The 26,395-nt window shown below is 41.4% G+C and overlaps 1 protein-coding gene across 6 annotated transcripts in view; it reads left to right on the top strand.

The window, feature by feature from the left end:
* Positions 1-26,395, top strand: part of COL4A3 (collagen type IV alpha 3 chain) — a 115,029-nt gene that overhangs the window by 65,988 nt on the left and 22,646 nt on the right. For all 6 annotated transcript variants that reach the window (XR_014713057.1, XR_014713058.1, XM_084639761.1 and 3 more), the window contains 14 exons: positions 3,798-3,868; positions 7,058-7,246; positions 8,592-8,760; positions 9,630-9,722; positions 11,031-11,135; positions 12,271-12,368; positions 14,029-14,170; positions 14,320-14,433; positions 15,984-16,151; positions 17,599-17,688; positions 19,071-19,205; positions 20,331-20,429; positions 22,087-22,176; positions 25,215-25,354. Coding sequence is in view for 4 of the 6 variants with exons in the window: in XM_084639761.1 (XP_084495887.1) it covers positions 3,798-3,868; positions 7,058-7,246; positions 8,592-8,760; positions 9,630-9,722; positions 11,031-11,135; positions 12,271-12,368; positions 14,029-14,170; positions 14,320-14,433; positions 15,984-16,151; positions 17,599-17,688; positions 19,071-19,205; positions 20,331-20,429; positions 22,087-22,176; positions 25,215-25,354 (1,703 nt within the window). In the remaining 2 variants the exon portion in view is untranslated. The remainder of the gene's footprint in view (positions 1-3,797; positions 3,869-7,057; positions 7,247-8,591; positions 8,761-9,629; positions 9,723-11,030; positions 11,136-12,270; positions 12,369-14,028; positions 14,171-14,319; positions 14,434-15,983; positions 16,152-17,598; positions 17,689-19,070; positions 19,206-20,330; positions 20,430-22,086; positions 22,177-25,214; positions 25,355-26,395) is intronic.

Below are 26,395 nucleotides of genomic sequence, written 5' to 3'. Positions count from 1 at the left end.
AGTGACCATTCTCCCTACAATGTGCATAATTAAGGTGGGCCATTTCCAGCACAAATCCAGGTTTTCTCACATCCCCCCCACCCCCATACACACACAAACTCACTCTCCTGCTGGTAATAGCTCATCCAAACTGACCACTCTCCAAGTTTAAATCCAAGTTAAACCAGAACATCGGGGGGGGGGGGGTAGGAAAAAACAAGAGGAAATAGGCTACCTTGCATAATGACTTAGCCACTCCCAGTCTCTATTTAAGCCTAAATTAATAGTATCCAATTTGCAAATGAATTCCAATTCAGCAGTTTCTCGCTGGAGTCTGGATTTGAAGTTTTTTTGTTTTAAGATAGCGACCTTCATGTCTGTGATTGCGTGACCAGAGAGATTGAAGTGTTCTCCGACTGGTTTATGAATGTTATAATTCTTGACATCTGATTTGTGTCCATTTATTCTTTTACGTAGAGACTGTCCAGTTTGACCAATGTACATGGCAGAGGGGCATTGCTGGCACATGATGGCATATATCACATTGGTGGATGTGCAGGTGAACGAGCCTCTGATAGCGTGGCTGATGTTATTAGGCCCTGTGATGGTGTCCCCTGAATAGATATGTGGGCACAATTGGCAACGGGCTTTGTTGCAAGGATAAGTTCCTGGGTTAGTGGTTCTGTTGTGTGGTATGTGGTTGTTGGTGAGTATTTGCTTCAGGTTGCGGGGCTGTCTGTAGGCAAGGACTGGCCTGTCTCCCAAGATTTGTGAGAGTGTTGGGTCATCCTTTAGGATAGGTTGTAGATCCTTAATAATGCGTTGGAGGGGTTTTAGTTGGGGGCTGAAGGTGACGGCTAGTGGCGTTCTGTTATTTTCTTTGTTAGGCCTGTCCTGTAGTAGTCTCTACGTAAAAGAATAAATGGACACAAATCAGATGTCAAGAATTATAACATTCATAATTATTATAAATGACAGTAACTGAATCCTCAGCTAGGAAGGTCTATGTGCTTTCTCGCTTTTTTTTTCTGTGCCAGAGAGGCACAATGGGGTCAGATTACAGCTCAGGATCTATTTTGCTTATCCATTTAAAAAAATGCAGGACAATGATTAGCAAAACTGTGACTTTCACATGTGAAAGTCTGAACAATTTAAAGGGACATTCTACTTTACAGAACACTAAACACCAAAATAAAAGTAATGTAATTTAAATGAAAATCCAGGATCATAACTGGAATGCAGGGTATTGGTTACCAAGTATTTGTAATTTAACTTTCATGTGTTTAGAAAATGCTGAACAGTTGTTGTGATTTTTTTTTCTGTATGGTAGTTTAAATAAATTACCAAAATAAGTGAAACTGGTGTGATTATATTGCATTATTTTGATAAATAAAATGTGCAGAATTTTGGATTTGTTTTGGGAGGTGCAAAATTCCCCCAGCAGTAATGTATGAGTGAACATAACTTGATCACATGTATAATGTGCCAGCAGATTAAAGTTGAGACCAGTATTATATATATATACTTGGTGCTTTAATAGGATCAGTTTCACAAAGCTGAAAACAATTATGAGCCAAATCAGTTAGAATCATAGAATCATAGAATATCAGGGTTGGAAGGGACCTCAGGAGGTCATCTAGTCCAACCCCCTGCTCAAAAGCAGGACCCATCCCCAATTAAATCATCCCAGCCAGGGCTTTGTCAAGCCTGACCTTAAAAACTTCTAAGGAAGGAGATTCCACCACCTCCCTAGGCAACGCATTCCAGTGTTTCACCACCCTCCTAGTGAAAAAGTTTTTCCTAATATCCAACCTAAACCTCCCCCACTGCAACTTGAGACCATTACTCCTTGTCCTGTCCTCTTCCACCACTGAGAATAGTCTAGAACCATCCTCTCTGGAACCACCTCTCAGGTAGTTGAAAGCAGCTATCAAATCCCCCCTCATTCTTCTCTTCCGCAGACTAAACAATCCCAGTTCCCTCAGCCTCTCCTCATAAGTCATGTGTTCCAGATCCCTAATCATTTTTGTTGCCCTTCGCTGGACTCTTTCCAATTTATCCACATCCTTCTTGTAGTGTGGGGCCCAAAACTGGACACAGTACTCCAGATGAGGCCTCACCAATGTCGAATAGAGGGGGACGATCACGTCCCTCGATCTGCTCGCTAGGCCCCTACTTATACATCCCAAAATGCCATTGGCCTTCTTGGCAACAAGGGCACACTGCTGACTCATATCCAGCTTCTCGTCCACTGTCACCCCTAGGTCCTTTTCCACAGAACTGCTGTCTAGCCATTCGGTCCCTAGTCTGTAGCTGTGCATTGGGTTCTTCTGTCCTAAGTGCAGGACCCTGCATTTATCCTTATTGAACCTCATCAGATTTCTTTTGGCCCAATCCTCCAATTTGTCTAGGTCCCTCTGTATCCTATCCCTGCCCTCCAGCGTGTCTACCACTCCTCCCAGTTTAGTATCATCCGCTAATTTGCTGAGAGTGCAATCCACACCATCCTCCAGATCATTTATGAAGATATTGAACAAAACCGGCCCCAGGACCGACCCCTGGGGCACTCCACTTGACACCGGCTGCCAACTAGACATGGAGCCATTGATCACTACCCGTTGAGCCCGACAATCTAGCCAACTTTCTACCCACCTTATAGTGCATTCATCCAGCCCATACTTCTTTAACTTGCTGGCAAGAATACTGTGGGAGACCGTGTCAAAAGCTTTGCTAAAGTCAAGATACAATACATCCACTGCTTTCCCTTCATCCACAGAACCAGTAATCTCATCATAGAAGGCGATTAGATTAGTCAGGTATGACCTTCCCTTGGTGAATCCATGCTGACTGTTCCTGATCACTTTCCTCTCATGTAAGTGCTTCAGGATCTCATGTAAGTGCTTCAGAATCAGGATTGATTCTTTGAGGACCTGCTCCATGAGTTGGGACAATGATGATTGAGAATCATTTCAGAACACCTTACTAGATGCCCAAAAAGCCACAATTGAGGAAGAAGGCTGTGCTGATTAAAAAACAAACCCAATTTAAAGGGAAAGTTAAGGCAGCTATAAATAAATTTACCGAGTGTCATGGTGGATTCTCTATGACTGACAATGTTTAAATCAAGACTGGATGTTTTTCTAAAAGACCTGCACTAGGAATTAATTTGGGGAAGTTCTCGTGGACTGTACTATAAAAGAGGTCAGACTAGATGATCACAGTGGTTCCTTCTGGCCTTAGATTCTATGAAAGTGCTACAGATTGGAGCTGAATATGGAGACTTTCAGTCTTAGAATAACCTGCTGATTTAGGGAGGCAAACTCCAATCCTTTTAATCTCACAGAGCGTGAACTCCCTGCCCGCCACCACATACACACACATAATTTCTCCAGTGGAACAATTAGAAGGAAACTAGCCCAGGAGGAAGAGTATGACATCTTGAAGGAGTTCAGTTCCTTGAGAACACTGTGGAAGTATATGGAATTAATTCAGTGTCAGGGAGTCAGAGACTCAGGGAAGTTGTCAATACATGAAAATATTTTTCTGGCAGGGAAAACATTTACCTAGGAAACCTTTAGTAAGGAGCCTGTATTGTAATTTTTCTAGGAAATTAATAATGGGGAGGAAGAAATTCCAAAATAACAAGTATACTGGAGGGATTTTGTTATATACCCACCAGCCATCCGTTTACCAATGTATCTTCCAAGGCAGTTTGTTGATGTGCGTTGTATCCGAAAGGCAGCAATTCTCTGTATTGTATGTTAGTACCAGAGCCTGTCAAATCAGTTTTTCATTCATTTATCTTTCACCTATCACAGGTAGACAAGGAATAGGTGGTCCCAAAGGATCTCGAGGTTCTCCAGGGGGACAAGGTCCTTCAGGTCCTCAAGTAAGATTTAAGTTAAATGGGTTTTTCAGTTGCAATATTGAATTTTCGTGAGCTGAGAATCATGGTGTCTAGTTATATTGCCATATGCAGGATATACTGTTACTATTTTAGCTTGATGGTTCCAGGAAGGTGGTACTTTCAGAGCCTAGATTTAGGGCTAATTTAAGTTGTAATTAAAAAATGGGGAGGGGTGTGGAAAAAATGTGCTTTAGCTTTTTTCCTTGTAAAGATATCCTCAAACATATGAACCAGTGTAAACTGATCACTAGGGTGGGAAGTGTAACATACATTTTTCCTAAATATTTCAAGGGAATACACATCACCATGAATACTACAATGCCTGGGCTGGCCATTGAGCTTCATGAAATACATGCTCACTGGTCCTTTGATTTTTTGAAGTTCTCCAAATCAGTGCATGGTTATGGGGGCAGTGCTCCTCACATTGTCACTCATGGTGCTCTGTCTGTTATGTGCTCCTCTCCCAGATGACCACCCATAGGCCATATCCTGAAACCCATTACCAGAGGCTACAATCTCGGTAATGTGAGAGGCAGCATGACCTATTGAATTTTAAAGGGAACTAAGAGCAAGAGCCTTCTGTGTTCAAATTTAGGCTTGACCCTGACTTTCTCTATCATCTTAGTCAAATCTCTCTATCTTAATGTCCTCAGCAGTGAAATAAAGATGGTAATGACGATACCTATCTCACAGTCAAAGGTGGTTGTGGAGACTAATTAGTTAATGTTTTTAAAGCGTGTGTTTAAATTCACTACATACACCCCAAACTGCATATTTATTCAGATAATTGTCCTTTATAAACCTGTTCTTAATGCTGGTGACTATTCCTAGACTCCAGTGCAAGCCATGGGGTTCCATTTCCCCTACAAAGCACTGGAAATGTTTGACTGGCTCACCCCAAAATGCTAAGGGCAGCTCTGATTCTTAGGAACTCTGGGATGCATTGTTCCCTCAAGCAGGCACAGTGGCTCCTTGAGCCCCAGAGAGTGCATGAGAAGCTAGCTTTATGCTTCCTGTCAGGGTTCCCTCCCCACTCTGAACTCTGGGGTACAGATGCAGGGACCCGCATGAAAGATCCCCCTAAGCTTATTTTTACCAGCTTAGGTTAACAACTTCCCCAAGGCACAAATCTTTCCCTTGTCCTTGGACAATATTGCTGCCACCACCAAGTGATTTAGACAAAGATTCAGGAAAAGGACCACTTGGAGTTCCTATTTCCCCAAAATATCCCCCCAAACCCCTTCACCCTCTTTCCTGGGGAGGCTTGAGAATAATATACCAACCAATTGCTTTTAATAAAAGTACAGACCAGACCCTTTATGTTTAGGACACTAAAATCAATCAGGTTCTTAAAAGAGGAACTTTATTATAAAGAAAAAAGTAAAAGAAGCACCTCTAAAATCAGGGTAGAAGGTAATTTTACAGGGTAATAAAAAGATTTAAAACACAGAGGATTCCCCTCTAGGCTCAACTTCAAAGTTACAAAAACAGGAATAAACCTCCCTCTTAGCATAGGGAAAATTCACAAGCTAAAACAAAAGATAATCTAACACACTTCCTTGCTATTACTTACAATTTCTGTAATTTTAGATGTATTATTTCAGTAGGAGCTGGGTTACCTGCTTGGTCTCTCTCTTTGTCCCAAGAGGGAACCAACCAAGCAAACAAAACTTTCCCCCTCCTCCCCAATCTCGATTTGAAAGTATCTCCTTTTCCCATTGGTACTTCTGGTCAGGTGCCAACTAGGTTAATTGAACTGATTTAATATGTTACTGCATACATAAAGGTTGTTACCCTTCCCTTTATATTTATGACACTGCCCTTTTGGAGGATGTAAAGCCATAGCTCCATTGGCTGGGGCAGGAGACAAAGATTCCCTCAAAGCATCTTTAGGGGATATGCCTTGTGTCTGCTTCAACTTGCACCAGCAGTAGTGGCTCCCTGTTAATTAATTAATTAATTCTTATTATTTTATTATTATACATATTACAGTAGTGCCCAGGAGTCGCAGTCATAAACCAGGATTCCCTGTGCTGGACTCAGTATAACTAGGGCCCTACCAAATTCACAGCCATGAAAAAGGCATCATGGACCGTGAAATCTGGCCTCCCCCGATGACATCTGGTCTTTTGTGTGCTTTTACCCTATATTATGCAGATTTCACCATTTCTCAAATTGGAGGCCCTGACCTGAAAGGGAGTTGCAGGGGGGGGTCACAAGGTTATTTTAGGGGAGGTGTGATATTGTCACCCCTGCTGCTCTGCTGCCTTCAGAGCTGGGTGGCCAGAGAGCAGTGGCTGTTGGCCAGGTGCCCAACTCTGAAGGCAGCGCCCCACCAGCAGCAGTACAAAAGTAAGGCTGGCAATACCGTACCATGCCACCCTTACTTCTGTGCTGCTGCTGCTGCTGCTGGCAGCGGCTCTGCCTTCATAGCTGGGCTCCCAGCCAGCAGCCACTGCTCTCCAGCCGCCCAGCTCTGAAGGCAACACAGAAGTAAGCGTAGCAGTACTGCAACCCCCACTACAATAACCTTGCAACCCCCCACAACTCCTTTTTGGGTCAGGACCCCTGCAATTACACCACCATGAAATTTCTAATTTAAATAGCTGAAATCATGAAATTGACTATTTTTAAAATCCTATGACCATGAGATTGACCAAAATGGACCATGAATTTGGTAGGGCCCCTAAGTATAACACAGAATAAAATGATCATCTCTATCCCAAAGAGCTTACAATCATCAATTCACCAGCCCAGGATCACCAGAGTATAGTGTGCTCCAGTCCCCAAATGTCCCCTACACTGGGGGACCCGTAGTGGGTAACATAGAGCCATCTGTGTCAGCATTAGCATGCAACAGGAAATTCCCATCTTAGTAGTTTAAGCCATCTTTCTGTCATCCCTTTCCTCCACCAAAGCAGTGCAAAGGGGAAGGAGCAGGGCCAAGGATCTGACCCCCTAACTTAATTTGTCAGCTTCAGGGACAACAAGCAAATGAAAATAATTAATTCTTATTTGACTAGTGTAATTAGTGAAGACAAAATTAAATTAAAATCCTGGGACCCTCTAAAGAATTGCCTAAGAAAGAAAGAAACTTAATCACTTAGTGTTGATATAAAAAAATGACTTGACATAAATCTAACATGGAAATTCTTAACTGCTGTGTCCTAGGGACTTCCAGGTTTTCCAGGAGATCAAGGACTTAAAGGACCAAAAGGTGAACCAGGATATGTGTATCCAGAAGGGCAAAAAGGAAACAGAGGAGATCCAGGGATCACAGGAAATCCAGGGAAGAAAGGTTCAGATGGATTGCACAAAAAACATGGTTCAAAAGGCTCAAAAGGTTCTAAAGGCGAACGGGTTGGTATACATTATTTTTAATTATTATAGAATTAATAGAAAGCTAAGTAAACAATTGTACATTGCACGGCCCTATTCGTTAGAATTAAAACACTGTAACATCTGTAAAGATAGCTAAGTAAACTTAAACATGCTCTAACCCAGTAGTTCTCAACCAGGGGTCCGGGACCCCTAGGGGGCAGCGAGCAGGTTTCAGGGGGTCTACCAAGCAGGGCCAACATTAGACTCACTTGGGCCCGAGGCAAAAAGCCAAAGCCCCACCACATGGGGCTGAAGCCTGGGGCCCTGAGCTCCACTACCCAGGGCTTAAGTCAAAGCCTGAGCAGTGTAGCTTTGCAGGCCCCCTGGCAATTGCCCTGCTTACTATCCCCCAATGCCAGTCCTGGCTTTCATATGCAGAAAATCAGCTATTGTGGCACATGTGGGCCATGGAGATTTTATAGCATGTTGGGTGGGCCTCAGAAAGAAAATGTTGAGAACCCCTGCTCTAATGCAACCAAGGATATAGCCTTGATGCAGGAGTTACTGGGTAATATTCTATGGTGTGTGTTTTGCAGGAGAATCAAACGGTCCCTTCTGGTCTTTAAATGTATACATCATAAAAAATATCCAGGCATTGACGCTGATTGCTCTGTAGCTACAAGGGTTAGGGGAATCAAACTTTTTCAGCACTTTTTGTTCTGTAAAAAATGTTGATATTTCAACTTTTCATCCCAATTTGGACAACAATATTAAAATACCAGAATTTCCCATAGGACAGAAATTTATATTTTTGTCTAATGTTTTATATAATGTTTGTCTAGTGTTTTTTGTGTGGCTTAAAATGGTGGCAAAGTGGTAAAGTTTTGATTACACTTACTCATTTGCAATTTGCATGGAATTGTGTGCGCAGCTTCCATTATACATGGGCAAATTTGGTCAAATCAAAGTACTGATCAAATCATTTTTATGGTCTCTGTTACATCTCCATAAATTGGAGCATTAAAGGTCCTCTTCATTAGTTTTAGCTGCTGGAATGTCTCTAAGAATTTGGATTGGAAGAAGTAGGTTCCCTGGGAGGATCAGAAGGCAGTATCCCAGAATGGGCAGATATCTTCTGTATTATTGCAGCGTTTTCTTTTAGGATCTCACAAAGGCACAGGATTAGATAAGGATACAATAATCAAACAATTTTGTATCTCACACTATGTAAGTCAGGAGTACTTTGCTTAAGATGATGGAGTTATTCTTTTGTTAAAATAGTGTGAGACCATAATCAGTCCAATGTATCAAAACTTGTTGCTGCTGGAACTAACATGGAAAAATAAGCAATGCACACTATGCAAATGTGTCTCATTATTAATAGGGACTGGATGGTTTGAAAGGGGACAGAGGGTTATCAGGACTTCCTGGAAACCCAGGTCTTCCTGGAGAAATGGGGCTCACTGGACCACCAGGATATGGACCACAAGGAATGACAGGTCCCAAAGGCACTAAGGGAATATCTGGTTTGCCTGGATTACCTGGAGCAATTGGTTTGTAACTTTATATCTTATCACTAGCTTCCCTTTTTAAAGTGTTTGACTTTCATTTAAACACACTGATGAACTGACCTGTATGGTTGCAAATGATGTGATTTGGAAGAATGCAAAGTAGTTTACAATAGAAAGATAGTCAAGGTTTCTGAGAGAAGCTAATAGACACTAGACTCACAGGACCCTAGCAGTAAAACGATTTAGTAGTCATTGGTGCTAGTTGATGTCCAGAAGACACTTTGACTGTATCAGGCATAGGTTTCCCCTCCCAAAAATGAAAATATTTAATTGTATCAATTTGATTGTTGATCCTGGGGATAAGATACATTTGGGAATCCTTGTAGTGTACAGACTGTCACATCATGAGTCCTACCCAGTCTAAATGAGTCTCTTTTGGTCTTTCATTGGCTTTTTCATTTATTGTCCTGGTGGACTTCAACATCCATGCTGATGATAACTCTTATTTGTTGGCTTGAAATCTTGAAGACAAACCTGGGATTATTCCTGGAGGTTTCAGAATCAATGCAGCCAGAGAGACACTTTAGATCTTTTTGGAATAGATCTGAGGGTTAAGTATCTGTAAGATATCGTATTGCCTGCACGCTTCCTTTGCTGTGTCCTCCTGGTGCACAATTCCATACTTTCTAATATTTAAAGAAGTGTCTAGGCGATTTTTTGGCAGCAGTAAAATACTCTCTCTTTAATTGTTATGTAGCTCATTTCTATGGGTTTGTTGGAGCTTCGAAACTGTGCAATACAGTATTTTTAACTGAACACAATTTTCTATGAATATTGTTTTAAAAAGCACAAGAGCACACACTATATCTCCACAAACCTCCTTAACCTTTTGTTATATATACTTTCTGAAGGTCCTGAAGGAGAACTTAGTGCAGTAAATCCAATACCTGGACCACCAGGACCTCGGGGGCCACAGGGTTTACCAGGACCCCCAGGAGCAATGGGTGAGAGCATCTTCTAGGTTAAATGCAATAAAACTAATCTGCATGAAATTTTAACCCACACTCTGGTTTCTTTATGCTGAGTAAAAGGGCCAAAGGAGTGTACACGGACCCTAAAAGTTCTGGGTCCATCTGAGTGAATTCCCTCCGCACTGTAGAGACAGCCATAAGATTGCCTTCCGAGGATCCCTTTGCAAGCCCTGGTGTAGGGGGCATAGATGGGGGCAGGAAGAACATTCTGGGGGGCGTCTGGAACACTTAGTGCTGTGGAGATTCTGGGCAGTGTTGCCATTCATAAGGCAGCCTGGGGAGACTGCTATAATTTAGAATGGTTCCCAACACTGTCTGAATTACACTGAGGCTGCTCCAGCCCTCGGAGAAGGCAGTAATTGAGAGGGCACAAAGGTGGCTTAAAGGCACTTTTGGCCATCCCACCTCCACCACCATACCCTGGACTGGGAGTTCTGTGCTACCCCGTAAAGAAGCATAGCATAGAACCTCACCCACTGTTTCTGAGCTTGCTGGAAAGAACAGATTTGTAACAAAGCTTCTGACTTCTTTTTGTTTTAAGTGTTATGTAACATAGTTCTATACTGTTGCTGCGGGTTTTAGTCCACTGTTACATTTTTATATAAAATGTTATGTTTTATAGGTTACACAAAATGATTTCAAAGACTGTGGGGACAGATTCTTGTCCATCTTAAAGTCCCTTTGCATTGCTCCCCTGGCACAAAGGGACCTTAAAGCAGCCCCTAAACAGCATAGGGGACTCCTCGGCTGAGATAGAGCTATACAGCCTGCTTGTCTTACCCCCTTTCCCCCCGCCCCCACACACAATGCATGTTCGTGTGTGGTCAATATGAACATGCAAGTCAAAGATTTGTATATGCACATAGCTACACACATGCATCCCAGACCTGTGCACATACAGAAGGCATTGCATATGCCTTACTTGTAGACTTATGCCCCTGTGATTGACGTTTAGCATTTTATCTGGAAAAAAATCACCTGGAAGAAAGTGTTAGAATGAGGAATCATAGAATATCATAGAATATCAGAGTTAGAAGGGACTTCAGGAGGTCATCTAGTCCAACCCCCTGCTCAAAGCAGGACCAGTCCCCAACTTAAATCATCCCAGCCAGGGCTTTGTCAAGTCTGACCTTGACAAAGTAGGAGTAGAAATGGTGTCTGAGTTCTAATGAACCAACTGATTACGACATCATTATGGGGAATGGTAAGGTGGCAAACACCAAATTGCTAAATGCAGAAGATCTATGGCAAAATATCTGAGAGTTTGTTTTCTTCTGGTAGGTAATGTTGGATCTAGAGGAAAACGTGGTGATTTGGGATTACCTGGGTCTGACGGTGCTCCAGGATTTTCAGGGACTGTATTTCCTGGAGATCCTGGTCCAAAAGGTAGAATTCTCCTTTATGGTTTTTTATAATTCTTTATTAGTTGTTTTTGAGAATAAAATCATTTGAGAGACTGACAGAAAAACTGTTTTAACCCATACACAGTTCAGGCAAATAACTCTTGAAAGGGTCTGTATTACAGCATCCATACAGTGGTCTACATTAAAGCATGTACATTGCAAATAAAAAATATTATTTTTATCTATTTTCCAAAAGTCAGGCATCAGAACTGAGAAAATGGAGTATGTTTGGAAAGAAGTGCACGAGGATTTAGCTGGACAATTTGCATTACTATAACATCTTGAAAATGCATATAGAGACACACCGAACATATAATGTACTTCAAGGAAAACTTCCTATAAGGAGAGGGAGAAGACTCTCTGAGGTCCACTAAAACACTTGCCACACAGATCTAATTTCTCTGTGCAGCGCTTAGATACTACAGTGATGGCTAATACTATTGTATCGCTGAGGTGCTTATACATTACAGTGATAGGGCCTTTGTAAGTACCAATGCTTTAGTTATAAGGTATATAGTTATGTTCATGCCATACCAGCTCTCTTGGTAAAGGGAATAGAAGGTGTTTTGAGTACCATGAATTTAGTCCTCCTGCAAATGTAAGCCCCACTTCTAAAATGTCTCCAGATACCATTCCAGAAATATTAGACGACTGGTCCTTTGCGTTCCCCCCTCAGAGTTAAAGAAAACCGATCCAGAACATTGATACTGAAATCATAACTGTGCCACTTTCTGTAGTGAGTGACCAAGAAATTGACCATAGAAATGCCCCATTTAAAATTAGATGAGAGCAAACAGAAATTGGGCAAAATGACTCTAGTCCTTTTCTACCTCGCATCATATCAACTTGTAAAGGCAACTAAAAGAGAGTTAATTAAACGAGCCCTAAAACTAGGCAGTACAACAGTCAATGTTTGAATGAATACCAAGGTGAACAGGTTATAGTGGGTGCTAATTCAACTCTGGAATCAGAAGGCTGACAGCAATTCACATAACTTATACTAGTAGTTACAAAAGTCAGAGCCTCATGAACAAGAAAGTAAAAATCTCTGTGTGCTCATTCAGCAAAATAGATGGATAAGCAGGGTGTTTTTACCTGCTATTTGGTTTGCTTTGCAGGAAATAAAGGTCTTCGAGGATCTAAAGGATTACCAGGTTTGCCAGGAAAGGCAGGAGAACCAGGCTTGCCGGGACAGTCTGGATACCCAGGAGAAAAGGTTTGATTAGAAACACAACCCAAGCTTAATCAGGGCTGCTTGTCAGCAAGCATGTTTCCAAACAAATTAAGCAAATGAGAGGTCTAAGGAGCACAGGATTTAGTTTCTAATTGTGCAAACTATCCACATAGGGGCGGGGGCTCAAACCATAAAAATGAAATCCACATTTCAAAAGCCCCAAATTTCAGGTTATACTGGAGGTTGTTTTTAGGGGACAAATAGGATTTTCCATCACCTGCACCGAGTAATCAGGGCCACAGTTCCTGAAAGCATCACTGTTTAGGAACAGCAATTAAAAACATGCTTACATCCCACTCAGCTAAATAGGACTTAAGCACATGCTTAATGTCAATCATATGCTTAAGTGCTCTCCTAAATCAGGACCTTAAAAAAAAAAAAAAAGTCAGAGGCCATAGCTGTAATCAAAAATGCAGATAAATGAGAGCTCAGCTACTGACATCATTTGTGAGTTTAGGGCTTTGCTGTTTGCTGTGTCATCAAGCCCCCAAAGTGTTGTTTTTACTAAAATAAAACACATTTCTTTGCTTCAGAATTGCGTTCTGTCTTTTCTGCTTGGCCCTATTTTGCTGACGACTCTGATTATCTGTTTGCTTGCTTAAAAAGTCACCTAAACTGAATGTAAAAGATTAAAAGGTAACACACACAGCCCATAAAATGTCCAGGTATGGAACTAGTCAGCAAGGTTCCATCTGCCACAGTAATAAAGGGCTCACTTCGGTTTATGGCAGCCTTCAGAAAGGCCTTTGTGATCCAAATACACAATCAGTAATTGCATATAAACTGTGTTCCTCTGGATGTGATTTAACTCTCTGGGGCAGGGACTGCCCTTTTCTTTTGTGTTTGTACAGCATCTAGCACAGTGGGGTCCTGGGCCATGACTAGGGCTTGTAGGCTCTGTAGTGAGAGTAATAATAATAATTAATTAATTGTTGATTTTACCAGCTTCTTTGAAAGCCAGTCCAAAGCAATTCAGGCAGATTGTCAAAAAGAGCAGGTCAGACTTTCCTGTCCGGAATTTTTCTTACATAGAATTTTCTTTTTGAAGAAAACAGACTCACCTAACATATGTCAGGGTATTTCTGAGGCATGGTGTCTGAGTGCTGACCCATGTACTGAACCTTGTTTTCATTCTCTGTTAGTGGCAGGACTAATACTAAATAAGATTGCTTGGTTTGCTGGCCCATTATTTAAATATATATTTAGTCTACACTATGAATGCTGGGTAATGTGAAGCAAGTGTAGAACTCAAATGGATTTCAAGCAGCTGACAGATACTTGAGTTGTCTGAAGTACAGGTGCAGCAGGATATCTGAGAGCTGCAGAGGGAGACAGCAAGGAAAGGACTACCTTGTATTCAACAATGATTCTTCCAGCTGTGTGGGGAAACCCTGTCCAGTGCTCATGTAGAAGAATAATACTAAAACATACAGGCTTTCAAGAGCAAGAGATGTAAAGGGGTGTTTGGTGGGGAGGGGAGAAATGTATTTTCAGTGCTTTGACATAAATGTGAAAGATCCCCTGGGAGTGGAGATAATAATTTGACAGAAAACATGAACTACTGACAGGACAGAGAGAGTCATATTTTCAGATTTACAAAATGTAATATACATTCTGCATTTATGTTTTTCCTCTGTTTTAGGGAGACCCCGGATTAATTATTCCTGGCCAACAGGGTGGATTAGGTTCCCCAGGAGAAGATGGCTTTCCAGGGGTAAAAGGTGACAGAGGATTTCCAGGTCTACCAGGATTCCCAGGACGTAACGGTGCTGATGGGCCAAGAGGTGCTGTCATTACAAAAAACAGCCAAGGAACTCTTTACCTTACAACCATTTTGTTGAGCGAGGCTCTAAGAGAATGGGGGAAAGGACAAGCTTATTGTCCACCTACAAAAATTCAAGTCATAATTAATTTAATATTTTCTCTTTCTTAGGAGAACCTGGCTGTCCCGGAGCTCCCGGAGAAAAGGGACTTCCAGGGAAGCTTGGTGATTGTCTTATTGGCCCACAAGGTCTCCCAGGTGCATGTGGATTAACAGGCCAACAAGGTAGGAATACCTGCCAGATCTGCCTGATATATAGTTGATTGAGTGGGGTTTGGTTTTATTTTTACCCTACAGTTGCCTAAATGATGATGAAAAGGTCTTACGGATATTTGATGTAATACTATGCAGAAAATATTAGACCAGTTAAAGGCCGCAATCCTGCAATATCATCTCCATAGCCAGACCTTAACAACTACAAGTCGAAGCATGAAGGGGCATATGAATGCTTAGCATATCTGGCATGTAAATACCTTGCAATGCCAGCTACAACAGTGCCATGCAAACGCCTGTTCTCAGTTTCCAGTGACGTAAATTAAAAGTGGGTAGCATTATTTCCTGTAAATGTAAACAAACTTGTTTGTCATAGTGATTAGTTGAACAAGAAGTAGGACTGAGTGGACATGTAGGCTGTAAAGTTTTACATTATTTTGTTTTTGAGTGCAGTAATGTGGAAAAAAAATCTACATTTGTAAGTTGCACTTTCACGATAAAGATATTGTACTACAGTACTTGTGTGAGGTGAATTGAAAAATACTATTTCTTTTGTTTCTTTTTTTACAGTGCCAATATTTGTAATAAAAAGTAATAATATAAAGTGAGCACTCTACATTTTATATTCTGTGTTGTAACTGAAATAAATATATTTGAAAATGTAGAAAAACATCCACAAATATTTATAATAAATTTAACTTGGTATTCTACTATTGTTTAACAGTGCGATTAAAACTGCTATTAATCGCAATTATTTTTTTGATCTAGTGTAATCCTTCTGCCAGGTGGAGCCAGCAGCAACAAGGGCCGGGTTCAATATCTAGGGGTTCCTTTTCAACAATACAACACAAAACCGGCTCAACCCCCAGCCAGTGACCTGGGACAATTACACACCACCCCCGGGCGCCTCTAAGAGGCAATGCATCCCCTCTTCTAAGCACAGAGTCTGAATGTTGCAAAAACTTTTAATAAAAGGAGGGAATTAACTCAGCATTAATTTGGGAAAACACCACAACTAGGGTTCATAAACACAAACCATGAACAAAAGACCCACCCCCAAGTAAGTTGGGAAGTGTCCTTTTCCGCTCAGGGTCTTAATCCAGCAACCCAAAAGACCCTTTAATGTGCCTGTCCCTTCTCTGTACCCCACTCACAGTTGCTGTCCTTGGCCAGTGTGGCCCCAGAGTTCAGAAGTTCATCTGCAAAGTTCACCTCCCACTCTGTGTGGAAGGCAGTGCGGGGTAAGGAGGCACCTTACATGCTGCGCTGCTCGGCCACTCGCTTGTCGCCCCAACTGCCGATTGCCACGCCTCTATGGGGCTCTGCTCTGGCCTTCTCCACCAGCTGCCCTGCTGGCCGCTTGCCACGCCTCTCCGCCAGCTGCCCTGCTGGCCGCTTGCCACGCCTCTCCGCCAGCTGCCCTGCTGGCCACTTGCCACACCTCTCTGCCAGCCGCCCTGCTAGCCAAATTTCACAGGCATGACTACAGGACCCAGTCTGGTGTGGTTTTCTTCACAGGAAATTACATATATTTACTGTATGACACATATTTGTTTTCTTAGGAGAAAGAGGTTCAGTTGGATCAAAAGGAGACCCCGGTATTCCAGGCTTGGATGTCTCAGGATTCCCTGGAGAGTTTGGGCTGCCTGGATTGCCAGGTCGCCAAGGAGACGCAGGCTCACCTGGTCTCAAGGGTGAGCCTGGCAGCCCAGGAATACCAGGTGCACCAGGTAAGGATTTTCCAGATACATGTTTATACCACCTTTTGTTGTAACTTGGCTATCATTTTCTTCCACCTAGAAACAGAAGAATGGTTCCTCCCAGTACAGTCAGAGCTACTGTACTGGGGGCGGGCGGGAGAAGGGATGGATAGCTCAGTGGTTTGAGCATTGGCCTGCTAAACTCAGGGTTGTGAGTTCAATCCTTGAGGGGGCCATTTAGGGATCTGGGGTGAAAATTGGGGATGGGTCCTGCTTTGAGCAGGGGCTTGGACTAGATGACCTCCTGACATCCCTTCCAACCCTGATATTCTATGATACTCTGACAGCTATGCTTCTGGATGGTGGTGTGATTTATACAGAAAACAAATGATAGTGTGTTCTGCCCAGACTGATCAGCAGTCCTTGATACAAAATGTCTGGAGGCTCCAATACAGTGCTTCTTGGCCGAAAGGAGGTTCCAGGACTCCTCCTGCTCACTATGTTCCTCCATCTTCCCAGGAAGTAATCCAAAACTTCTTGTGCAGTCTGTAAATTCAGTATGCTGCTAATTATTGAAATATTGATGCTGCCAAGCCTAACTTTCTGCTGGCACATCCCCTTGTACCAGAAACAGTTTCTGTTTTACAGAAATTCTCCCTATCTGTTTAGCTTTTCATCTAATGTATGTCCTTCTTTCTGACTTCTGCTGTGGTAGAGGCCCCCTTTGCCTTATAAAACTTATTTCTGTAAATGCCATCTTCTTTATTTTATCTTAATTGCAGTACAGTGAAGGGAAATCCATTATTTGTCTGTTTACCTTAACATGTTCAAATACTGACTCTGATGCATGGATTTATAAAGACATAATTGTCTCCCTCCAAGGGTTAGCCAGAGCTTCCCCTGTTTCTTGGAATGGGCATCCCCATAGTTGTAAAGGAATATGTTCTTAATAGTTTTAAAATTTGTGAGGAGAAAGGAAGAAGTCACTTAAGTGCACTTAAGTGTGCACTGTTCCTTATTTACAGCCAAAAACTAAATCCTTCATTTTTCAATGCCCAGTATATTATGCATATCTTTTGTAAAATACAACCCATACAATTAATTATAGAAATATAGTGTGTCTGTAGATAATCTCATTAAATATAGTCTCTTAAAAGCCAAGGGTCAGATGCTGCAATCCTTACTCACATGAGTAACATTTGGGGATATTATACATGTAGGGGCTACTCACATTACTAAGGATTGCAAGACTGGGTCCTAAAGAATGTTAAGTAAATGAGAAAATAATTAAAAATAAAAGAGAAAGTGATTACATAGTTAGGCATTTATATACCACATATCACTACAAGTAATTAGCCACAAAATTACATACATACATACATATTTACAAACATTTATTTTTCAAAACTAATGTTCTGGGAACACTTTACTAATCAAACACTTCAGAAACATGCTTTATATTTCTCCATTTCCCCAGGCCAAAGAGGAGAACAAGGTATAATGGGCAATTTAGGAATTCCTGGACATCCCGGTGTCTTTGGATACCCAGGCATTCCAGGAAACAGAGGTGAGTTACTATAATATTTACCTTATCTAATTATTTAAGAACATATGAATTGCCATAGTAGATCAGACATGTGGTCTGTTTAATCCAGGATCTTGTTACCCACACTGGCTTGAATCATATGCTTCAGAAGAAGATGCAAGAAACCCCAGACTAGGCAAATGTGGTATAATCTGCCCCCAGGAAGGTCTAATCCTTATCCCTAATAGTTAGAGATTACTTAAAACTTGAAATGTGATATTTTTATCCCTTCCAGAATGCTTTTTCTTAGCATTAACTATTATAACTCTGAATATCCTTGTTACACAGGTGCTGGCTTCCTCCTTGCACTACAGGTGCTCAACTCCCACTCTGTCCCAGGCCCCACCCCCGCTCTGCCCCCACTCCACCTCTTCCCGCCCAGTTCCACCCCCTCCCCCGAGCGTGCCCTCTCCCAGCTCCTCCCTCTGCCCCCAGCACCTCCTGTATGCTGTGGAACAGCTGGAAGGGGAGGAGTTGACTGGCAGGGTGCCGCTGGGTGGGAGGCACTCGAGGGGGAGGAGCTGGCTGCTGGTGGGTGCTAAGCACCCAAGAATTTTTTTTTCATGGGTGCTCCAGGGTTGGAGCACCCATGGAGTCGGCACCTATGCCTTCTTATGTAGATAAATGTCCAATCTTTGAATCTTGCTCAATTCTTGGCCTTAATGAGTTCCACAGTCCACTTATAAATTGGGTGAAAAAGTATTTCCTTCTATCAATTTTGAATTTGAAACCTTTCAATTTCATTGAATGTCCTCTTGTTTTTGTGTTACTAGATGAGGAGAACAGAAGTTCCTCACCTACCTTCTCTAGACCATCCACTTTTTAAAATACTGTTATCAAGTCCCTTTTATTTGTCTCCTTCCTAAAATAAACAATCCCAATCTTTTCAATCTCTCTTCATATGAGAGTTTTTTAATTTACACAATGTGTGGATTATTTCTGGTGTGGGCATGCTAATTTCACCTCAGCAGTCTCATTAAACAGTTCACCATGAATCCATTCTTTGCTTAAATGATGATATAAATAACATCATTTAGTTAGCGAAGCACTTGCACACAGGCAACTCCAATTAAAGCCAGTGGGAATTTCACATGTGCAGATGATGGAATGATCAGGCCTCTGGCGTCCTGCTATTTCCTTGTAATAGTGGGAATGGAAGAAACCAAGTTGCCTTTGTCCTCTCAGCTGAGGGTGAAAAAAGAAGTCTTGTTGAAGACTGCTGCTTTTAAGAAGCTGGTTCTTCTGCTGCTTTAGCATAGTCACATACAGTCGTCCTTGAAAATAGTAGTATATTTTTGTTCCTTTTCCATTTACTATCTGCTAGTCATGTTTCCTCCGCATATTTCATTTATATTGCTTTGCAGGTTCTCCTGGCCTTCCAGGATTGAAGGGAAGAAAGGGGTTTTTAGGAGCAAAAGGTGAACTAGGTGATAAAGGATTTCCTGGACCATCAGAGACCACAGGGAATACTGGGGATAAAGGAGAACCAGGATCAACAGGTACATCTTTTTTTCTATTTAATTTGAAAACAGTTAGAGACAAATAATCCAAATTACAATTCAAACAGCCTGGCCACCCACAGCTTGTGGGTCACCAGGACTGACTTAAATTTTCTGGGGCCCAGGGCCAAAGCCCAAGCCCCAGCGCCCAGGGCCAAAGTTGGAGCCAGAGGGCTTCAGACCTGTGTGGTTGGGTTCACGTTACAGGCTCCCTGCCTGAGGCTGAAGCCCTTGAACTTTGGCTTCCCCACCCAGGGCAGTGGGGCTCGGGCTTTGGCCACCCTCCCCCCACCCCCACCCCACCCCCCGCCCAAGACAGTGGAGCTCAGGCTTTGGCTTTGGCCCCACCACCCAGGGCAGAAGGGCTCTGGCGGGCTCAGGCTTTGATTCCCCCCCCTCCTCCCCCGCAGGGTTGTGTAGTAATTTTGATTGTCAGAAGGGGATTATGGTTCACTGAAGTTTGAGAACCCCTGCTCTTACTCATGAAAGAAGCTGACCGGAATGCCCAGATTATTCTGTACCATTTTTAAACATCTGATTGCTGAACAGCAGAGGGAGGCTTATGGGTTATTTTTTTACAGCACATATTAAAAATATTCATTTTCTCTTTTTAATTACTTATTACAATCTATATTCCTAAAAAGTAATATCAGTGTGATGTCACATCAGGTGTGATATGCTGTCATGTCAATAATGTATGAAGTTTAGTCATGAACTTTTGGTATGGATGCATTTGCAGACTTACGTGTGCCTACCAATTGGATATTTGTGAGCGAACAGATTGAATGTGCTCACAAATACCTGATTTGCAGATGTACACTGGTATTTGCTCTCATAGGTGAGGCACCATGCACATATCTGCACGCAAGTTGCATACACTTAACCTTTATAATCAGGCTTGTGGTGTTATAGATGTTCAGATACTTTCTTTTTTAATTCTATATGAGAAATACCAGAAACTTTAATAGAAAGCCCTTGTATTTTGTAATGTGTTTGCTTGTAAGAGGATAACTCCAAATTAATCACTTCAGGCTCCATTTTTCTTTTTCCATTGCTTTTAAGAGATGATTTAATGCTATTATGAGCTACTGGTTTTAATGCTATTCCATACAATTGCTGCTATAGGATTTCCAGGAAGAACAGGTCTGAAAGGAGAAAGAGGAGATAAAGGTATACAAGGATCAGCAGGGCTTGATGGGACATCAGGAGTATCAGGTCTGCCAGGTATGCAGTATCTGCTATGAAAATTAAAAGCAGCATGTTCACAGTACCACATAGACTGTAGAGATGGTGGTAACCACACAGAGGAGTGGAAAACCAAAGTTTTAAGGTTATTATAAAATAAATAATAATAATAATAATAATATGATTACTTAACCTAAACTCTCTCTGTTAATCTACCTCGACTGTGATTATTTCAAGCTTTCCGAAACTATGAGCAGCTTCAAAAAGCTGCTAATTTAAAAAAAAAAATCTGCTCCCCAAATGTTTCCTTCTTTCTTCCCAGATGTGGAATTCCACCAAATTACATGGGTTTGTTATACAGGACAAGCAATATTAAGTCCTGAACCAATGACAAGTCTAAGATCCAAATATCTCATAAGCCAGCAGCACTAGAAATGGGTGCTTTGTACTATTGAAGAGAAGTTCGGAATCCACTGGTTTCCCAGTGGCATAAAGCAATTGTAACTTCAATGGTAATTGAAACTGCTAAAAGTATTGTGGCATTAAGATTGATAGAAAAGCTATTTTAGATACTTTAGAAGTTTCTTATTTTAATTACAATTCTTCTCTCCCGATACATGATGATGTGGGATGGTGTACTGAAAAGGGTTTATTGAGCCTGGATTGAGATGACGTAGTTATTAACTCAGTTGTGGGTGTGCTACGTATGAGTAGCACAGTCTTTTCAGGCTCATGCGGATAAAACTTTGATGCCATGCTGCATCACCATGTGTTCTTTTTAGCTGTGTCTTTGAGATTATTTCTTCTTAGAAATCATCATATAAAACTTGATTAAGTAAGTAAAAATATATCTGGGCTTGTGCTCACACAAATAGCCCACACCAGGAGAGAAACAGTCCATGTTAGATATCATTATTGACAGACCAAGTAGGCAACAGGAAGAGGCCAGTACCAGTAACAGGAAAAAGCAATAACTAGCAAGAAAGAGTGCTGGTGCTCCAGCTCTGTCCCTATTTTAATGTCTCATGTAGAGCAGAACCAAACCTCACTTATCTGTATATGCAGCGGAACCAGCCTATGTATGCATCTTGTCTATCAGAGAAATTAGGCATATAGGTGGCAATTCTAAAGGATATTAAATTAAAAAGTCACCAAACTGAAATGTATCCACACTGACACAAGAAAAGGTCAGGAAGAAACTCCACAAACCACACAAAAAAACCTCAAATCCTCTCTAATCCTATTACAAAGCACTTGGTGGATAGACAGTGTAGGTCCTTGCAATGTGCTCAGAAGTTCACCAGTCTCAGACCTACAAGGGAAGAAAAATCCAAAGCAAAACAAAATCTTAATCTATATCTATGAAGTCCCCAATGGTCTAGACTTGGGATATCACAGCTGTGGAACTGCCAGCCACAGGAACTAAGAATTGCTGCAAATCTGACAGTCTCCAGGCTGAAATACAAGGCCCATTTCTTTGCCAGGGCTTCCAAAAATAATAAAAGTAATGAAAAATCTGTAACTGTGCTGGGCAGAGGAAGAAATTATATTTAGACTACCAATTGATTTAAACACTTCTGAGATGCCATGGCAATGAGCATGGGAATGGATACTTTGTGCTCATGATAAGTGTACTAAGCAGCCTAAATCTGAGGCACACATGTTGAGACAATGTTGATACTTTGTCATCTTACAGGTCCCAAAGGAGTTGTAGGTCTGCCAGGATTTCCTGGAAGACAAGGATTACCAGGACCTCCAGGAGACAGAGGTGATATGGGAATGCCAGGTGATTCTTTATAAAATCTTGTTACAAATTCATATACTAAATAGAAATAGCTGTACACTTACTGTGGGCACAATCCTGCAGTACCTATTCAGACAAGTAATCTTTACTCCCTGAAGTACCTATCAACCTTATTGGGACTAGTCGAATCAGCAAGGATTGAGCTCTATATCTGTAAATATCGAACATGATTATACTAAAGTTAGTGCTACATATGTACTCAGCATGCAATCTTGTAATAAATTTACTGAATAGTATTTTAACTTAACTTAGCTGTTTTAACTAAATCAGTAACTAAAACCTGCTCTTATACAACTGTGGTTAACTTCCTTATGGGGATTGAAGATACTATTAATATTTTGGGATACCATGTAAACGTAGTAAAATGAGATTGATCAACTTGCAAACAAGATTCAAATCCAGCTAAATAATGTTATTTTGCAAATTTCTTTTTGTGCGTTCATTTACTATTTTCGTCAGTTGTGAAAGATGTGCCAAGATTCTATTAGATATTGTTATAGCAACAGAAATACAATCTGGCTCAGATGAGGCTCCTGCTATTCCTTTTTTTCCCCAATTGACTTTTCTGAGATGAGAAGGAAAGCATGATGTCTCTGCGTGGGTGGAGACTAGAAGTGCCATACAGGACCTGTACAGTGTTTCTGGAGAACGCAGTTAGAATTGGGCTGATATGTAGCAGTACTACTGCTAGTCTTACCTTGACATATCATATTTTATCATAGTCACATGCCAGCCACGTGTTCATGGGTCTCTCTGAGGGAACTCCTGCTTGGAGTGAAAGCACAAATCATTCTCTCAAGTGTGTTTAGAGACCTATAAAGTGGGAGAGAGAAGCTTGAGAGTCCACTCTGAGCACTGATGAGGAGCAGCTCGGATTTAGCTGCAGAGTGCTGGTGTTTGGGCTGCTGTGGAAGAGGAAGAGGCTGGCTAAAGAACTCATGCTCAAGAACCCAGGAGGGTTTTGGGAGCCCCCCCGCCACACACGCACACACACACAAATATACATAATTTACAATTAATTAATTTAATGCAAAATGCAATGGTCAAGTTGAGAAATAAGCTCTCAGAAATCAGGATACAGTAACTCCTCGCTTAACATTGTAGTTATGTTCCTGAAAAATGCTACTTTAAGCGAAACGATGTTAAACGAATCCAATTTCTCCATAAGAATTCATGTAAATAGGGGGGGTTAGGTTCCAGGGAAATTTTTTTTCGCCAGACAAAATACACTCACTCTCTCTCTCTTTCTCTCTCATATATATATAGATCTCATTTATATATATATATATGAGAGAGAAAGAGAGAGAGAGTGAGTGTATATATACACACACACAGTATAAGTTTAAACAAACAATTATATACTGTACACAGCAATGATGATTGTGAAGGTTGGTTGAGGTGGTAAACTCAGAGGGTGGGATATTGCCCAGGGAATGCCTTACTGCTAAATGATGAACTAGCACTTGGCTCAGCCCTCAAGGGTAACACGTTGTTAATGTAGCCTCACACTCTGCAAGGCAGCACGAATGGAGGGAGGGGAGACAGCATGGCAGAGAGACAGACACACACCGTGTGTGTGAGAGAGAGAAGAGCATTGCCCCTTTAAGTACGCTGACCCCATTCTAAGTACACTACCTTTTAAAGTAAATCAGCAAGTTGAGACAGCAGCTGCTGCCCGCAAGCTCCCTGAGTCCTGTCGTGTCCCCCACCCCACCCCCGCTCTGTGGAGATGGGGTAAAGGAGTGGGGGGCAAGAGCAGGGGGGGGAATACCCTGATATTAGCACCCCTCTTCCTGACCGCCTGACCCCCGCGCACAGCAAGCAAGAGGCTATTGGGAGCAACTCCAAGGCAGAGGGCAAGAGCAGCATATGGCAGTCGGGGGAGGGACAGCTGAATTGCCCAGCAATTGATAGCCTGCTGGGTGGCTGCTGCACAGGGAACTTAGGGGAGCAGGGAGCTGATAGGGGGGCTGCCAGTCCACCCTGGTTCCAAGCCCGCACCAGCCAGCTGCAACGGGCTGCTCTTTACGCAAACAGTGGACAAAGCAGGTGGCTGCCAAACAACGTTATAAGGGAGTATTGCACAACTTTAAACGAGCATGTTCTCTGATCAGCAATATAACAACAAAACAATGTTAACCGGGACGACTTTAAGTGAGAAGTTACTGTACTCCAAAAGGTGAGGCTGAAAGTTCAAATTTAATTGTTCTTGTCCTTATGGTCTCTTCATATCATTTTGTATTTTTGTCAACTGACACAATATATGATATTATGCCAATTTATATAAGATTACAGAAGAAATTTTGTTTTACACTTTGGGCTAAATTTATTACTCTATGCACTATTTTTTTTAAGCAGACCTCATTTTAGCCTCAAATTGTGTGCCTGCAATTAACTGGAGGTATAAATAATACAATTTAGCAATTTGACTATCTGATTGTCCTTGTTGTTAATGTTGTGTCTAACTGCTATAATTTCTGCAACTCCAATTAATAGTGGGCACAAACTAGCACCCACAGAATTCAAACCCATTAAAAAAGTATAGGGCATCACACCAATCTTGCAAAACATGATTGACACAAAATTCACAGGAAATTGCTGGAGGGATGCCATGATATAGGAAAACTCTTCTGGGATTATCCCAAAGACTTCAGGTCTGATGCTGGAAAATTGATCCAAGAGTTATTTCAGGGATATTTTCCCAAAACTATTATTAAAATATTAGGAAAATGTCTTGATTTGCTGAAGTTAAACAAAGACAGAACTTGTTAAGATTACTTGTGATAGCAGCTAATAAGTACAATGTACCTTCTGTAACTCATAATCTATACTATCTCAACTCTGCTGTTTTCCCTTACTACTTTTAATTGCAACCATTTCTTTTAATATGTATGTAAGAAAATAAATTGTACTGTCAGTTATCTGTTTTACTTTAATAGGCCATAAAGCATAGGAAATATCTAGTATGATATGTTATGGTGATACTTTTGAGAGTGATACCTATATTTGCATCACTCCAGGTTCTAAAGGGGAGAGAGGATCTCGAGGTTTACCAGGACCATCTGGTGCACAAGGCCCTCCAGGCCTTCTTGGTTTTTCAGGTGATAAAGGAGAACCAGCTAGTTCAGCATCTGGGCCTCCAGGAAAACCAGGACCAAAGGTACAGCAAGAAGACAATGGATAAGCTATGGTAATGACACAATAGGCAGCACCTTTTGAATGCGGATGAAATAATGTGAAGTATAAGCAAGGGCAGAAAAATTTTATGGTGCAAGCTAACCCATTCAGCACTGTAGGGAAATAATCTGCTGTTGATGAGAAATATTGAAATCCTATCCTGTCAACATTTTAGGAGAAATCAATGAGTTGGTTTTTTGTTCCCCTGTGTCCAGGAGTTTCATATTTGAAAAGATGGAACCTCTTGGAATAATTTTCATATTTTTATTTATGAAGACTGATCCTTTTGAGAATAAGAACTGGTGCTGACAAATATTTGCTGACGATTATCAAGTGGTTCGGAAATCCATTTATCCCATTTAAAGAAAATAAGACAATTTTAAAGTTGTGCTATCAGTTTTTGACGGAGTAGTAATGTCAAGATGAAACATGAGTTGTTACTTTTTAAAACAGTTCAATTTTCTCTAGAAAAGTTAGGCCATGTGACTGTAATTCAGTGTCACATATTTAGGTCCATGAGCAGCTAAAACCCACATTTTCAAATACAAATTAATTGTAATCTATTTACTTGCTGCATAGATAATTTGAAATGTGTGGATCAGCTTGTATGTTGTATTACACCTTAGGCATTCCATCCAATCTATGTGTCTTGATTTTTATACCATGCCCATGCCTGTTCTATCTAGGAACCATTGCTTATTATCTTGGACCTATATGTAGGAACATACTAATTATATTGGGTCGGACCAATTATCCATCTACTTCAGAGCCTTGTTTTTGACAGGTTTCAGAGTTGCAGCCGTGTTGGTCTGTATTCGCAAAAAGAAAAGGAGTACTTGTGGCACCTTAGAGACTAACAAATTTATTTGAGCATAAGCATCCGATGAAGTGAGCTGTAGCTCACAAAAGCTTATGCTCAATAAATTTGTTAGTCTCTAAGGTGCCACAAGTCCTCCTTTTCTTTTTGTTTTTGACAGTGGCCTAAACCAGATAATTCATAGGAAGGTGGAAATTTAAAAAAAAA

Source organism: Lepidochelys olivacea (assembly GCF_965140295.1).
Source record: "Lepidochelys olivacea isolate rLepOli2 genome assembly, chromosome: 9".
NCBI classification, from domain to species: domain Eukaryota; kingdom Metazoa; phylum Chordata; order Testudines; family Cheloniidae; genus Lepidochelys; species Lepidochelys olivacea.
Note: the sequence above shows the minus strand (reverse complement) of the source record. Positions and strands in the feature narration are given on the sequence as shown.